General features: G+C 41.1%; 2 protein-coding genes across 2 annotated transcripts; both read right to left on the minus strand.

Moving 5' to 3' along the window:
- Positions 1-607: 607 nt before the first annotated feature.
- Positions 608-6,766, minus strand: LOC129552767 (GTPase IMAP family member 7-like). Its single transcript, XM_055421512.2, has 2 exons — positions 6,248-6,766; positions 608-4,163 (listed from the first exon to the last, which is right to left on the minus strand). The coding sequence occupies exons 1-2, from the start codon at positions 6,542-6,544 to the stop codon at positions 3,252-3,254; spliced, it is 1,209 nt and encodes a 402-aa protein (XP_055277487.2). The 5' UTR covers positions 6,545-6,766; the 3' UTR covers positions 608-3,251.
- Positions 6,580-15,084, minus strand: LOC148778420 (GTPase IMAP family member 7-like). Its single transcript, XM_088831968.1, has 3 exons — positions 14,464-15,084; positions 6,782-6,895; positions 6,580-6,681 (listed from the first exon to the last, which is right to left on the minus strand). The coding sequence occupies exons 1-3, from the start codon at positions 15,082-15,084 to the stop codon at positions 6,580-6,582; spliced, it is 837 nt and encodes a 278-aa protein (XP_088688094.1).
- Between the last annotated feature and the right edge of the window lie 300 nt (positions 15,085-15,384).

Below are 15,384 nucleotides of genomic sequence, written 5' to 3' on the forward strand. Positions count from 1 at the left end.
CAAATAAGCATATCAAAATTTAAAAACTAAAGCTGATTCTTTGGAATGATTCAGTATGATTCAATTGAAATAAAAAGAGAGTGAATATAATGAAAATATTAAACATTATAAAAGAATTATAACTGTATATTCAAAGGAGATTTAAAATTTTTTAAAGAATTTTATGAATAAAGTTATGTCAATAAATTTGAAAATACAGATAGTGGGTAATAAAAAAAAACTATACAAGTTTAGATAACAAGGAAACCAATGGCATTATTAATCCCATAAGAAAAAATACTTTCTCACTATTTCCCAAATTTTATCCTTTAAATATCTGACTCCTTATAGTTTTCTAGAAATCTAGGCAGACCTATTGCAAACAAGACCACTGTGTTAAGAAACATACCAGAGGAACTTCCCTGGTGGTCCAGTGGTTAGGACTTTGCCTTCGAATGCAGGGGATGCGGGTTTGATCTCTGATTGGGGAGCTAAGGCTTCACATACCTCCTGGACAAAAGGCCAAAACATAAAACAGAAGCAATACTGTAACAAATTTAATAAAGACTTTTAAAATGGTCCACATTAAAAAAAATATTAAAAAAAGAAACATACCGGCTACTAGGCATACATTCTCAACAATTACTTTATTTTAACAACGTTTTGTTTTGTTTTGTCAAATTATTGCCATTCAAATTTGCCCCCCTTCAAGCTAAGGCACGTATTCGAACCCTCTTTCCACATTTCACAACACAACTGAAACCTTTCCAGAAGCATTGACTTTAGACTTAAGGATCCTAAAAGAGAATTAGTCTCTTCATTTTATGACTACCTCTTACGACTTTACCGTTTAACCTAATCACCAGATAAGGCATTTTTGAAAATTAAAATTCATTCTCAGATCAAGGTGTGATCTCTGGAAACAGTCAAAAGTTTTGTTTTAGACACACTATAGGCGCAATGCCGAAGAATGCTCTAACTACCGCACAATTGCACTCATCTCACACGCTAGTAAAGTCATGCTCAAAATTCTCCAAGCCAGGCTTCAGCAGTATGTAAACCGTGAACTCCCAGATGTTCAAGCAGGTTTTAGAAAAGGCAGAGGCACCAGAGATCAAATTGCCAACATCCGCTGGATCATGGAGAAAGCAAGAGCATTCCAGAAAAACATCTATTTCTGCTTCATTGACTATGCCAAAGCCTTTGACTGTGTGGATCACAATAAACTGTGGAACATTCTGAAAGAGATGGGAATCCCAGACCACCTGACCTGCCTCTTGAGAAACCTGTATGCAGGTCAGGAAGCAACAGTTAGAACTGGACATGGAACAACAGACTGGTTCCAAATAGGAAAAGGAGTGCATCAAGGTTGTATATTGTCACCTTGCTTATTTAACTTCTATGCAGAGTACATCATGAGGAACGCTGGGCTGGAAGAAGCACAAGCTGGAATCAAGATTGCTGGGAGAAATATCAATAACCTCAGATATGCAGATGACACTACCCTTATGGCAGAAAGTGAAGAGGAACTCAAAAGCCTCTTGATGAAAGTGAAAGAGGAGAGTGAAAAGGTTGGCTTGAAGCTCAACATTCAGAAAACAAAGATCATGGCATCTGGTCCCATCACTTCATGGGAAATAGATGGAAAAACAGTGGAAACAGTGTCAGACTTTATTTTTTGGGGCTCCAAAATCACTGCAGATGCTGATTGCAGCCATGAAATTAAAAGACGCTTGCTCCTTGGAAGGAAAGTTATGACCAACCTTGATAGTATATTAAAAAGCAGAGACATTACTTTGCCAACCAAGGTCCGTCTAGTCAAGGCAATGGTTTTTCCTGTGGTCATGTATGGATGTGAGAGTTGGACTGTGAAGAAGGCTGATCGCCGAAGAATCGATGCTTTTGAACTGTGGTGTTGGAGAAGACTCTTGAGAGTCCCTTATACTGCAAGGAGATCCAACCAGTCCATTTTAGAGGAGATCAATCCTGGATGTTCATTGGAAGGACTGATGCTAAAGCTGAAGCTGCAATACTTTGGCCACCTCATGCGACGAGTTGACTCACTGGAAAAGACTCTGATGCTGGGAAAGGTTGGGGGCGGGAGGAGAAGGGGACGACGGAGAATGAGATGGCTGGATGGCATCACCGACTCTGTGGACATGAGTTTGAGTGAGCTCCGGGAGTTGGTGATGGACAGGGAGGCCTGGCGTGCTGTGATTCATGGGGTCGCAGAGAGTCGGACACGACTGAGCGACTGATCTGATCTGATCTGACAGGCAGGACAGGCCTCCTACACAGGTGTATTCTACTGGTCAGATCTGAGAGCCCCCATTGCTTGTGGACCTTTGGTTGGAGGTGACAGCTGGTCAGATAGGACTGGGCAGAGAGTGATGCAGAGGACAAATGTCCTCATCTAATTCTCGGGCTCCCATGGATTCTCTGTTGGCCTTCTCACTGGTGGTGTCTGAGAGAGAGTCAGAGAACATTGCACCCCAGGGTGTGGTTCCTGGCAGGATCAAAGGACCTAAAAGGGAAGAGAGTGGATCTGCAGGGGAAATGGAACATTCTGGCACAGAGCGATCTGAATTTATAGGCAGAAGAACTTTAAGCCAGCACCTAGAGAAAGGAAAGCAGAGACAAGACAACTGTTTTTGAAATGGGCCTTTGAAATTATTGTTTATTTGAGGCTATTGCAAATGTTATTATTTGTCTCTTTGTTCATTTGTTGGATAAAAAACACACTGAAATAGATTAAAGGGTCTATAGTCAAAAGTAAGTTTCCTCCCAACCCTGATTCCCCAAACCTGAAATTCCTTTCCCCAGTAGCAAGCAGAGTGGCCAATATTTAAAGAAATATTTTGTATATATGCATAAACATACATTATGCCTTGTACTAGTTATCTACTGCTGTGTAACAAATTACCCCAAACCTAGCGGCTAAAAACAGCAAACGTTTATCATCTCATCTCTCACGAACCAGAGAATGATGCTGCTGGGGGAGACGGAAGCTTTGCTGACAGTTACACAATATTCACAAGGGGCCTGTGTAATGTGTTGCACAGGTAGTGCTAATGCTCAATGCAGGATGCACTTCAGCCTTGAAATTCCTTTCATTTGAGTCTTTACCATGTCCAATGAACTAGCACTCAAACAAGGCAAGTATTTAATTTCTTAAATTAGCTGATGTCTGTTGGTGGGGAGGCAGACATGGAGAAGGTATGGAGTGAGCTGGAAAGATGCTTTGTTAACCATAGTAAACTGCGAGAAAATAGTTACTTCTTAAACCAATTACTTATTCTTAAAGGAAAATTCATATTTCCATCACGTTTATCTCTGAAGATACTGTTTCGGGCCTCCTCCCTAGCGTGTCTTAGTTTTTCTTTGTATTCCATCTTTAGTAACTTAATTATTCTCTCTTTTTCCTGCATCTTATTCTTGCATGCCTGAGCACACTCCACTTCTACTTTTTGGATATCTGTTTTTAATTGATCAGCATAGATTTTCCTCAAGACTTCTTCCCGCCTCCTCAGTCTTTCCATTGTGTTCTTGTAAATGGGATCAGAAAAGTAAGTCCCTTCGTTGTTCTGCACCATGTTCTCTATCAGCTCCACAAGCTCCTGCACCTGAGCTTCCTTCTCAGCCTGCTCTGTGTTTCTGCTGTTATCGAAGGCACAGTAGCGGTCACCACACTCCTTGATAAAGCTTCCTAGGTTTACATCGGCATTCTCCAAAAAGTCTCTTAGGCTCTGATCCTCCAGCTCCTCTTTGCGAGTGAACAAGATGATCATATACTTCATGGCTGCTTCCCCAAACAAAGCCTTGAGCAATGCCACGGTTTGCTGTTCTTCCTGTGTGTAGCGGCCCAGCCTCAGGACCAAGACGATGGCGTGAGGCCCGGGACAGGAGGCGAGGACACATCGGCAGATTTCCCTGCAGGTGGTGTTCAGGGTCTCCTTGGTGTCAAAGAGCCCTGGGGTGTCAACAACGAGAAGCTCTCTCCCCTTCCATTTCCGGGATGCTTTCTGGCAAGTTCTGGTAACAGCTTCGGCAGCAATCTTAGACTCGAATACTTTTTCCCCGAGGATGGTGTTTGCTGTTGCACTTTTCCCACTTCCAGTCTTCCCGACCAGCACGATCCTCAGAGTTTTGTACTGGGCATTAGCTGGACAGTGTGGGCAAGTCAGCTATGATTTACCAGGAAAAGAAAAAAATATATATTTAGATAAAATTGAAACCATTCCCAACCCTTTCTTACTCTCCTGAATGTATAAATCATTCCAAGTTTTCTAAACTGGGCAAAGCTGTATTTCTTGTAGGATTCCCTCCCCAATATCTTCTACCTATTATTCTAGTTCCCATTGCATCCCTTTCTTGTGTTGCTGTGATAAAAGCAGCGATTTCCATTTTAAAATCTGTTTTTATCTTTTTTTTTTTTCCCACTGTTTTTATGTCTAAAATGGAGATGGAAATGGCAACCCACTCCAGTATCCTTGCCTGGAAAATCTCAGGGACACAGGAGCCTGGTGGACTGCAGTTCATGGGGTTGCAAAGACTCTGACATGACTTAGCAACTAAACAACAACAAAATACTATACATTTTGTTCTGGAGGAAATCCGATTTTGTTTAAGATACCAAATCTGAGGAATCCTGGTGGAAGAACTTAGCATCTTATCCTATGAAAGACTGTTCATTAAAAAGCACTAACAATCTGGACACAAATGGAAAGAAAGGGTGGGTGGAAGAGAGAGCACAACAGTCACCTATGGAGACTCCAACACAGAGGAAGCGCTTATGAGTATTGACCTCACTAAACACATGAAACTGAAGGAAACCAGTGACAATGGAAGAAATTGCAGAGAAAGCAGTGGAAGGGCTCCCACAAAACAGCATAAGTCCCAGAGAGTTTCACAGAAGAATTCTTTTAAACTCTCAGTGACCAGAGAATCCCAATCTTACTTAAATTATTTCAGAATGTAAGGGGAAAAGGTAAACCTTCCAATCCTTTCTAAGAAATAAATGTAACTTTGAGCCGCCAAACTGACAAAGATTGTACCAAAAAAGAAAACTACTTATGAATCTCATTTATGAATACCAATGTTGTTATTGTACTCAGTTGCCTAGTTGTATCTGATTATTTGATACCTCATGGACTGTAGCCCACCGGGCACCTAGCTCATGGAATTCTCCAGACAAGAATAATGGAGCAGGTTGCTATTTCCTACTCCAAAATTTAGTTGGAGATCTTCCCGACCCAGGGACCAAAATGGAGTCTCTTGCATCTCCTACATTGGCAGGCAGATTCTTTACCACTGCGCTACCTGGGAAGCTCTACAAATACCAACAGAAAATCCTAATAAAACATTAGCAAAAATAGAATCTGACAACATTTGAAAAAGGGTTCAATTCTGACCAACTGGGATTTACTCTAGAAAACTAGAGGCATGGTGGAGGGGAGGTTCAATGAGAGGAAAATCATTAATAGAATCCATCAATAGCCATTCATTGTAAAAAATGTTCTATAAAGTATGTATTGACACATACTTTCTTATCTCTCTACTCCTCTTGAGAGGTAGCAACTTACTTAATGGGGAAATACTTTGTCTCTAAAACTAAACCCATCTCCACCTAACTTTCATATGATATTTGAGAAAACTGTCAATACAAAGTGAATAATATATTTGTTATAGGAATGTAATTACAGTAATGAGAATTAGAAAAAGAACAAAAGAGAAGGCCAGAATATAAATAATATGGAAAACCCCCTAGAGTATTGGCACACAAATAGAAAGACCAAAGGAAAACATAGAAAATCTAGACAAACACTCATTAGTTTAGGGACATTTAGTGTATAACAAACCCAACATTCCACACCAGTGAAGAACAGATAGACAATGTAATGAGAAGCTTTGCAATAACTTAATCATCTTAAAAAGTATAAAATTGGATTCATTCCTCACATCAACCTGAGAAATATGCCAAATGCATCAGATTTTTGTTAAAAAACTAAACTATATACTGCTAGAAATGAAATGTTTTTAAATGCAACTTCGTAATTTCCTCAAATATATGACTGAAATTATATATGACCAAGTAATTTCATTTCTTAGTTTTTCTTCATAGTCCATCTTTAGTAATTGAACTTTTCTCATTTTTTCCCCGCACAATCTTCTTGCATTCCTGAACACACTCCTCTTCCACTCTTAGAATCTGTGTTTCTCAGTGATCAGGGTGGATTTTCTTCAGGACTTCCTCCTTTCTCTTTCTTACCTCTGTGCCCTTGTGTGCAGCGTTGGTAAAATAAGCCCCTCGGTTGTTCTGCACCATCGTGTCTATCAGCTCCAGCAGCTCCTGCACCTGAGCTTCCTTCTCAGCCTGCTCCGTGTATTTGCTGTTACTGATGGCACAGCAGCGCTCTCCACACTCCTGGAGGAGGCTTCGTAGGTTTACATCTGCATCCTTCAAAAAATCGCTCAGGCTCTGGTCCCCCAGTTCATCTCTGCAAGTGAATAAGATGATCATATACTTCATGGCTGCTTTCCCAAACAGATTTTTGACCAACGCCATGGCTTGCTGCTCTTCCTGTGTGTAGCAGCCCAGCCTCAGGACCAAGACGATGGCGTGAGGCCCGGGACAGGAGGCGAGGAGACATCGGCTGATTTCCCTGCAGGTGGTGTCCTTGGTCTCCTTGGTGTCAAAGAGCCCTGGGGTGTCAACAACGAGAAGCTCTCTCCCCTTCCATTTCCGGGATGCTTTCTGACAAGTTTTGGTAACAGCTGGCGCAGCAATCCTAGACTCGAATACTTGTTCCCCTAGGATGGTGTTTGCAGTTGCACTTTTCCCACTTCCGGTCTTCCCGACCAGCACGATCCTCAGAGCGTTGTCCTGGGCATCAGCCGTGGAATATGGGCAACTCAACTGTGGTTTACAAAGAAAAAAAAAAGTGTTTAGATAAAGTTGAAACCACACCCAGCCCTTCCTTTTGTCTTGCTCTCCTGAATCAATAAATCATTCCAAGTCTTCTCAATCAGGTGAAGTTGTATTCCTTGTGGGGTTTGCTCCCTGATATCTTCTACTTATGCAAGTTCATTGGAAGGACTGATGCTAAAGCTGAAACTCCAATACTTTGCCCACCTCATGCGACGAGTTGACTCACTGGAAAAGACTCTGATGCTGGGAAAGGTTGGGGACGGGAGGAGAAGGGGATGACTGAGAATGAGATGGCTGGATGACATCACCGACTCTATGGACATGAGTTTGAGTGAACTCCGGGAGTTGGTGATGGACAGGGAGACCTGGCGAGCTGTGATTCATGGGGTGGCAGAGAGTCAGACACGACTGAGCGACTGAACTGAACTGAACTGAACCACTCTAATGGCAGAAATTGAAGAGAAACTAAAGAGCCCCTTGATGAGGGTGAGAGAGGACAGAGAAAAGTTTGCTTAAAACTCAATATTAAAAATCTAAGATCATGGCATCTGGTCCTATCACTTCATGGCAAGTAGAAGGGGACAGGTGGGCTCTTCTTGGCCTCTAAAATCACTGAAGATGGTGACTATAGCCATGAAATTAGAAGACGATTGTTTCTTGGCAGGAAAGCTATGACAAACCTAGACAGTGTGTTTAAAAGCAAAGACCTCACTTTGCCAACAAAATTCCATATAGTTAAGGTTGTGATTTTTCCAGTAGTCATGCATGGATGTGAGAGCAGGACAGTAAAGAAAGCAGAACACTGAAGAAATGATGCTTTTGAGCTGTGGTGTTGGAGAAGGCTTTTGAGAGTCCCTTGGAGTGCAAGGAGATCCAGCCAGTCCATTCTAGAGGATATCAACCCTGAATACGCCTTGGAGTACTCTTTGGAATACTCTTTGACTGAAGCCATGAAATTAAAAGACACTAGCTCCTTGGACGGAGAAGGCAATGGCAACCCACTCCAGTACTCTTGCCTGGAAAATCCCATGGACGGAGGAGCCTGGTGGGCTGCGGTCCATGGGGTCGCTAAGAGTCGGACATGACTGAGTGACTTCACTTTCACTTTTCACTTTCATGCATTGGAGAAGGAACTGGCAACCCACTCCAGTATTCTTGCATGGAAAATCCCAGGGACAGGGGAGCCTGTTGGGCTAATGTCTATGGGGTCGCACAGAGTCGGACACAACTGAAGCGACTTAGCAGCAGTAGCAGCAGCAGCTCCTTGGAAGAAAAGTTATGAGCAACCTAGACAGCATATTAAAAAACAGAGACATTACTTTGCCTACAAAGTCCCTCTAGTCAAGCTATGGTTTTTCCAGCAGTCATGTATGGATGTGAGAGTTGGACTATAAAGAAAGCTGGGAGCTGAAGAATTGATGCTTTTGAACTGTGGTGTTGGAGAAGACTATTGAGAGTCCCTTGGACTGCAAGGAGATCCAACCAGTCAATCCTAAAGGAAATCAGTCCTGAATGTTCACTGGAAGGACTGATGCTGAAGATGAAGCTCCAATACTGTGGCCACCTGATGCGAAGAACCGACTCATTTGAAAAGACCCTGATGCTGGGAAAGATTGAAGGCAGGACTGAGCAACTGAACAGAACTGATGCTGAAGCTGAATCTCCAATACTTTGGCCACCTGATGAGAAGAGCTGACTCACTGGAAAAGACCCTGATGCTGGGAAAGTTTGAAGGCAGGAGAAGAGTGTGACAGAGGCCAAGATGGTTGGATGGCATCAGTGATACAATGGACATGAGCTTGAGCAAACTCTGGGAGATAGTGAAAGACAGGGAAGCCTGGTGTGGTGCAGTCCACAGGGTCAGGAAGAGCTGGACACAGCTTGGCGACTGAACAACAAAGTATCTTCGACTTATTATTCTCTTTCCCTTACCATTTCCCCTGTCGTGTTACTGTGATGAAAGCAACTTTTGTATTTTAAAAATCTGGGTTGATGTCTTCTGTTATTTGTTTACTGTTTTTTTCCCCATTTAACAAAGAAACATACATTTTGTTCTAGAAGAAGCCCAAGTTTGTTTAAGATGCCAAATCTGAGGAATCTTGGTGCAAGCAGTTAACATTCTAGCCTATGAATGAGTGTTCATTAACAAGCACTAACAATCTGGACCCGGATGGAAAGAGAGCATGGCTGGAGAAGACAACACAATAGTCCCCTATAGGGACTCTCAGTGTGAAGGAAACTATCATTTGGTGAGACATGTGAAAACTGTCCTGAAATTTATGCATGCCACACAGAGCTAAAGTAATCCTATTTTTTCAAACTGCATAGAGAAAGGAAGATGAATTTGATATTCTTGTTCTAAAAATACTTGAATATTTACAAACAATAATTGATTGCTTACAATGTATAGTAACATAGTGTTGGAAGTGGGTTTGATGGTCATCTGACTCAATATTTTAGACACTAATACTGCATAAGCTGAGAAAATAGATCCACTAATGTTTAAATTTTAAATTATGTACATCTATTGTAAGTAAGGGTCTCCCCTTGTGGCTCAGGTGGTAAAGAATCTGCCTGCAATTTGGGAGATCCAAGTTTGATCCCTGGTTCAGGAAGATTCCCAGGAGAAGGGAATGGCTACCCACTCCAGTATTCTTACATGGAGAACTCTATGAAAGAGCTAGAAGGGCTACAGTCCACGGGGTCGCAAAGAGTCAGACATGACTGAGAGACTAACACTTTTCATTGTAGGTAAAGAAAACTTATCAATATTGACCTCATTAGAGACATAAAACTCAAGAAAATCAATGGTAATGGAAGAAATTATAGAGAAAGTAGTGAAGTTCAGTTCAGTTCAGTCACTCAGTTATGTCTGATTCTTTGCGACCCCACGATGCCAGGGTGGGATGCAGGATGCCAGGCTTCCCTGTCCTTCACAATCTGTTGGAGTTTGTTCAAACTCATGTCCATTGAGACAGTGATGCCATCCAACCATCTCATCCTCTGCTGTTCCCTTCTCCTCCCGCCTTCGATCTTTCCCAGCATCAGGGTCTTTTCAAATGAGTTGGCTCTTCACATCAGGTGCCCAAAGTATTGGAGTTTCAGCTTCAGCACCAGTCCTTTCAATAAATGTTCGGGACTGATTTCCTTTAGAATTGACTGGTTTGATCTCCTTGCAGCCCAAGGGACTCTCAAGAGTCTTCTCCAACACCACAGTTCAAAACATCAATTCTTCTGTGCTCAGCCTTCTTTATGGTCCAACTCTCACATCCATACATGACTACTGGAAAAACCATAGCTTTGACTAGATGGACTTTTGTTGGCAAAGTAATGTCTCTGCTTTTCAATATGCTGTCTAGGTTGGTCATAGCTTTTCTTCCAAGGAGCAAGTGTCTTTTAATTTCATGGCTGCAGTCACTATCTGCAGTGATTTTGGAACCCCCCAAAATAAAGTCTCTCACTGTTTCCATTGTTTCCCCATCTATTTGCCATGAAGTGATGGGACAAGATGCCATGATCTTAGTTTTCTGAATCTTGAGCTTTAAGCCAACTTTTTGACTCTCCTCTTTCACTTTCATCAAGAGGCTGTTTAGTTTTGCTTTGCTTTCTGCCATAAGAAGGTGTCATCTGCGTATCTGAGGTTATTGATATTTTCCCCTACAATCTTAATTCCAGCTTGTGCTTCATCAAGCCCAGCATTTCTCATGATGTACTCTACATAGAAGTTAAATAAGCAGAGTGACAATATACACCCTTGACATACTTCTTTCTGATTTGGAACCAGTCTGTTGTTCCATGTGCAGTTCTAACTGTTGCATCTTGGCCTGCATACAGACTTCTCAGGAGGCATGTCACGTGGTCTGGAATTCCCATTTCTTTAAGAATTTTCCACAAGTTCATTGTGATCCACACAGTCAAAGTCTTTGGCATAGTCAATAAAGCAGAAATAGATGTTTTTCTGGAACTCTCTTGCTTTTTCTGTGATACAACAGATGTTGGCAATTTGATCTCTTTCCTCTGCCTTTTCTAAAACCAGCTTGAACATCTGGAAATCATGGTTCATATGCTGTTGAAGCCTCGTTTGGAGAATTTTGAGCATTACTTTACTAGCATGTGAGATGAGTGCAATTGTGCGGTAGTTTGAACATTCTTTGGCACTGCCTTTCTTTGGGATTGGAATGAAAACTGAACTTCTCCAGTCCTGTGGCCACTGCTGAGCTTTCGAAATTTGCTGGCATATTGAGTGCAGCATTTTCACAGCATCATCTTTCAGGATTTGAAATAGCTCAACTGGAATTCCATCACCTCCACTAACTTTGCTCATAGTGATATTTTCTAAGGCCCACTTGACTTCGCATTCCAGAATGTCTGACTCTAGGTGGGTGATCACACCATCGTGGTTATCTGAGCCATGAAGATCTTTTTTGTATAGTTCTGTGTATTCTTGCCACCTCTTCTTAATATCTTCTGCTTTTGTTAGGTCCATTGCTGTTCTTTACTGTGTCCATCTTTGTATGAAAGTTTCCCTTGGTGTCTCTAATTTTCTTGACAAGATTTCTAGTCTTTCTTATTCAATTGTTTTCCTCTATTTCTTTGCACTGATCAGCGAGGAATGCCTTCTTATCACTCCTTGCTATTCTTTGGAACTCTGCATTCAAATGGGTATATCTTTCCTTTTTTCCTTTGCTTTTCACTTCTTTTCTTTTCTCAGCTATTTTAAGGCCTCCTCAAACAACCATTGTGCCTTTTTGCATTTCTTTTTCTTGGGGATGTTCTTGATCACTGCCTCCTGTACAATGTCACGAACCTCCAACCATAGTTCTTCAGGCACTCTGTCTATCAGCTCTAATTCCTTGAATCTATTTTTCACTTCCACTGTATAATCACAAGGGGTTTGATTTAAGTCATACCAAATGGTCTAGTGGTTTTCCCTAGTTTCTTCAATTTAAGTCTGAATTTGGCAATAAGGAGTTCATGATCTGAGCCACAGTCAGCTCCCAGTCTTGTTTTTGCTGACTGTATAGAGCTTCTCTATCTTTGGCTGCAAAGAATACAATCACTCTGATTTTGGTATTGACCATCTGGTAATGTCCATTTGCAGAGACATCTCTTGTCTTGTTGGAAGAGAGTGTTTTCCATGACCAGTATGTTCTCTTGGCAAAACTGTGTTAGCCTTTGACCTATTTAATTTTGTACTCCAAGGCCAAATTTGCCTGTTACTCCAGGTGTTTCTTGACTTCCTACTTTTGCATTCCAGTCCCCTATAAATGAAAAGGACATCTTTTTTGGGTGTTAGTTTTAGAAGGTCTTGTAGGTCTTCATAGAACCATTCAGCTTCAGCTTCTGCAGTGTTACTGGTTGGGGAATAGACTTGAATTATTGTGGTATTGAATTGTTTACCTTGGAAATGAACAGAGATCATTCTGTCATTTTTGAGATTGCACCCAAGTACTGCATTTTGGACTCTTTTGTTGACCATGATGGCTACTCCATTTCTTCTAAGGGGTTCCTGCCCACAGTAGTAGATATAATGGTCATCTGAGTTAAATTCACCCATTCCAGTCCATTTTAGTTCACTTTTCCTAAAATGTTAGTGTTCACTCTTGCCATCTCCTTTTTGACCACTTCCAATTTGCCTTGATTCATGGACATAACATTCCAGGTTCTTATGCAGTATTGTTCTTTACAGCATTGGACTTTACTTCCATCACTGGTCACATCCACAGCTGGGTGTTGTTTTTGCTTTGGCTCTGTCTCTTCATTCTTTCTGGAGTTATTTCTCCACTGATCTCCAGTAGCATATTGGGCACCTACCGACCTGCGGAGTTCATCTTTCAGTGTCTTATCTTTCTGTCTTTTCATGCTGTTCAACATGAACAGTACTTTCCTACTGAAGAACAGTAGGAAGAAGTAGTGAAGAGCTCCCCAAAATGGCATAAGTCCCAGAAATTTTCGCAGGAGAATTCCATTAAACTCTCAGTGATCAGAGAATCCTTATTTTACTTAAATTATCCAGAATATAGGGAAGTTAAACTTTCAAATTCTTTCTAAGAAGTAAATGTAACTTTGAGGTGCCAAGCTGACAAAGACTGTACCAAAAAAGGAAGCTACTTATGATTCTTGCTTATGAATACTAATGTTGTTATTTTGTTCAATCGCTTAGCCATATCTGACTATTTGCTATCCCATGGACCCACCAGGCACTTCTGCCCATGGAATTCTACATGAAAGAATACTGGAGCAAGTTGCTATTTCCTACTTCAGGGGATCTTCCCAACCCAGGGACTGAAACCGAGTCTGTTGCATCTGCTTCATCGGCAGGTGGATTCATTACCACTGTGCTACCTAGGAAGTTCTATAAACACCAACAGAAAATTCTAATAAAATAATAGCAAAAACAGAATGTGACAATATTTGAAAAAGGGTTTAATTGTGACCAAGTGGAATTTACTGTAGAAAACTAGAGTGGGGGGCACTTTCAATAAAAGGAATATCATTAATATAATCCATCAGTAACCATTCATGGTAAAAACCTTCTGTAAAATATGAATTGGCACATGCTTTCTTATCTATTTTCCTACTCATCCTGAGAGCCAGAAACTTCTTAATGGGAAATACTTTGAACTAAAACTAAAAGCATCTCCACCGAACTTTCCTATGGTATTTGAGAACACTGTGAATGCAAGTGAATGTCACTCAGTTGTGTCTGACTCTTTTATTATTTGGGGACTTAATTATTTTTATATCTTATGAAAGTGAAAATTGCTCAGTGGTATCTGACTCTTTGTGACCCCATGGACTATAGAGTCCATGGAATTCTCCAGGCCAGAATACTGGAGTGGGTAGCCTTTCCCTTCTCCAGGGGATCTCCCCAATCCAGGAATCAAACTGGGGTCTCCTGCATTGCAGGCAAATTCTTTACCAACTGAACTATCAGGGGAGCCCCTAAAATCAAAGAGAGTGTATTTGTTCTAGGAATGAGAATTGGAAAAGAAAAAACAAACGGGGAGGCCAAAATATAAATAATATGGTAAAACCCCTTAGAGTATTGGCACATAAATAGAAAGACCAATGGAAAAAACAGAAAATTTAGACAAATGCTCATTTGTTTAGGAAAATTTAGTATATAATAAATATACTTCACTGTTCCAGTGAAGAGCAGATGGACAGTGTAATGAGAAGCATTGAAATAACTTATTTAAAATAATCCTTTTAAAAAGTATAGAATTGGATTCATTCCTCACACCAACCCGAGAAATATGCCGAATGCATCAGATTTTTGTTAAAAACTTAAACTGTATAATGCTAGAAATGAAATGTTTTTAAATGCAACTTCATAATTTCCTCAAATATATAACTAAAGACATTGTTTGGACCTCCTCACTAACATTTCTTAGCTTTTCTTAGTAGTCCATCTTTAGTAATTGAATTTTTCTCACTTTTTCCTGCATACTCTTCTTGCATTCTTGAGCACACTCCTTTCCCGCTCTTAGAATTTGTATTTCTAAGTGACCAGGGTAGATTTTCTTCAAGACTCCCTCCTCTTTCTTTCTTACCTCTGTGCCTTTATGTGCAGCATTTGTAAAATAAGCCCCTCGGTTGTTCTGCACCATCTTGTCTATCAGCTCCACCAGCTCCTGCACCTGAGATTCCTTCTTAGCCTGGTCTGTCCTGTTACTGAAGACACAGTATCGGTCTCCACACTCCTTGATGAGGCTTTGTAGCTTTTCCACCTTCCTCACATAGTCCCTCAGGCTCTGGTCCTCCAGTTCCTCTTTGTGAGTGAACAAGATGATCATGTACTTCATGACTGCTTCCCCAAACAGATTCTTGATCAATGCCACGGTTTGCTGCTCTTCCTGTGTGTAGCAGCCCAGCTGTATGACCAAGATGATGGCGTGGAGTCCATGGTGGGAGGTAAAGAGATATTCTTTGATTTCATTTAAGATGGTGCTCTGGCTCTCCTTTGTGTCAAAGAACCCTGGGGTAGCAATAATGAGAAGCTCTCTCCCCTTCCATTTCTGGGATGCTTCCTGACAACTTTTGGTAACAAATTGGGCAGCAATCTTAGAGTCGAATACTTGGTCCCCGAGGATGGTGTTTGCAGTCACACTTTTTCCACTTCCTATCGTCCCGACCAGCATGATCCTCAGAGCATTGCCCTCAGCACCAGCCATGTTCACATCAGAGGCTGTGGAGTGTAGGCAAGTAAACTACTGTTTACAAAGAAAAGAAAAAAATGTATTTAGTTAAAGTTGAAACCATTCCCAACCCTTCCTTATTACTTACTGTCCTGAATATATACATCATTCCAAATCTTCTAGGCTGGGTGAAGCTGTATTTCTCATAGGATTCCCTCCCTGATATCTTCTGCTTATCATTCTAGTTCCTATTGCATCCTTTTCTTGTGTTGCTGTGATGAAAGCAGTGCTTTCCATTTTAAAATATTTGTTTTTTTCTTTTTAACTATTTTCATT

Source organism: Moschus berezovskii, chromosome 3 (genome assembly GCF_049115385.1).
Source record: "Moschus berezovskii isolate FMDL1 chromosome 3, NW_MosBer_1.0, whole genome shotgun sequence".
NCBI lineage: Eukaryota > Metazoa > Chordata > Mammalia > Artiodactyla > Moschidae > Moschus > Moschus berezovskii.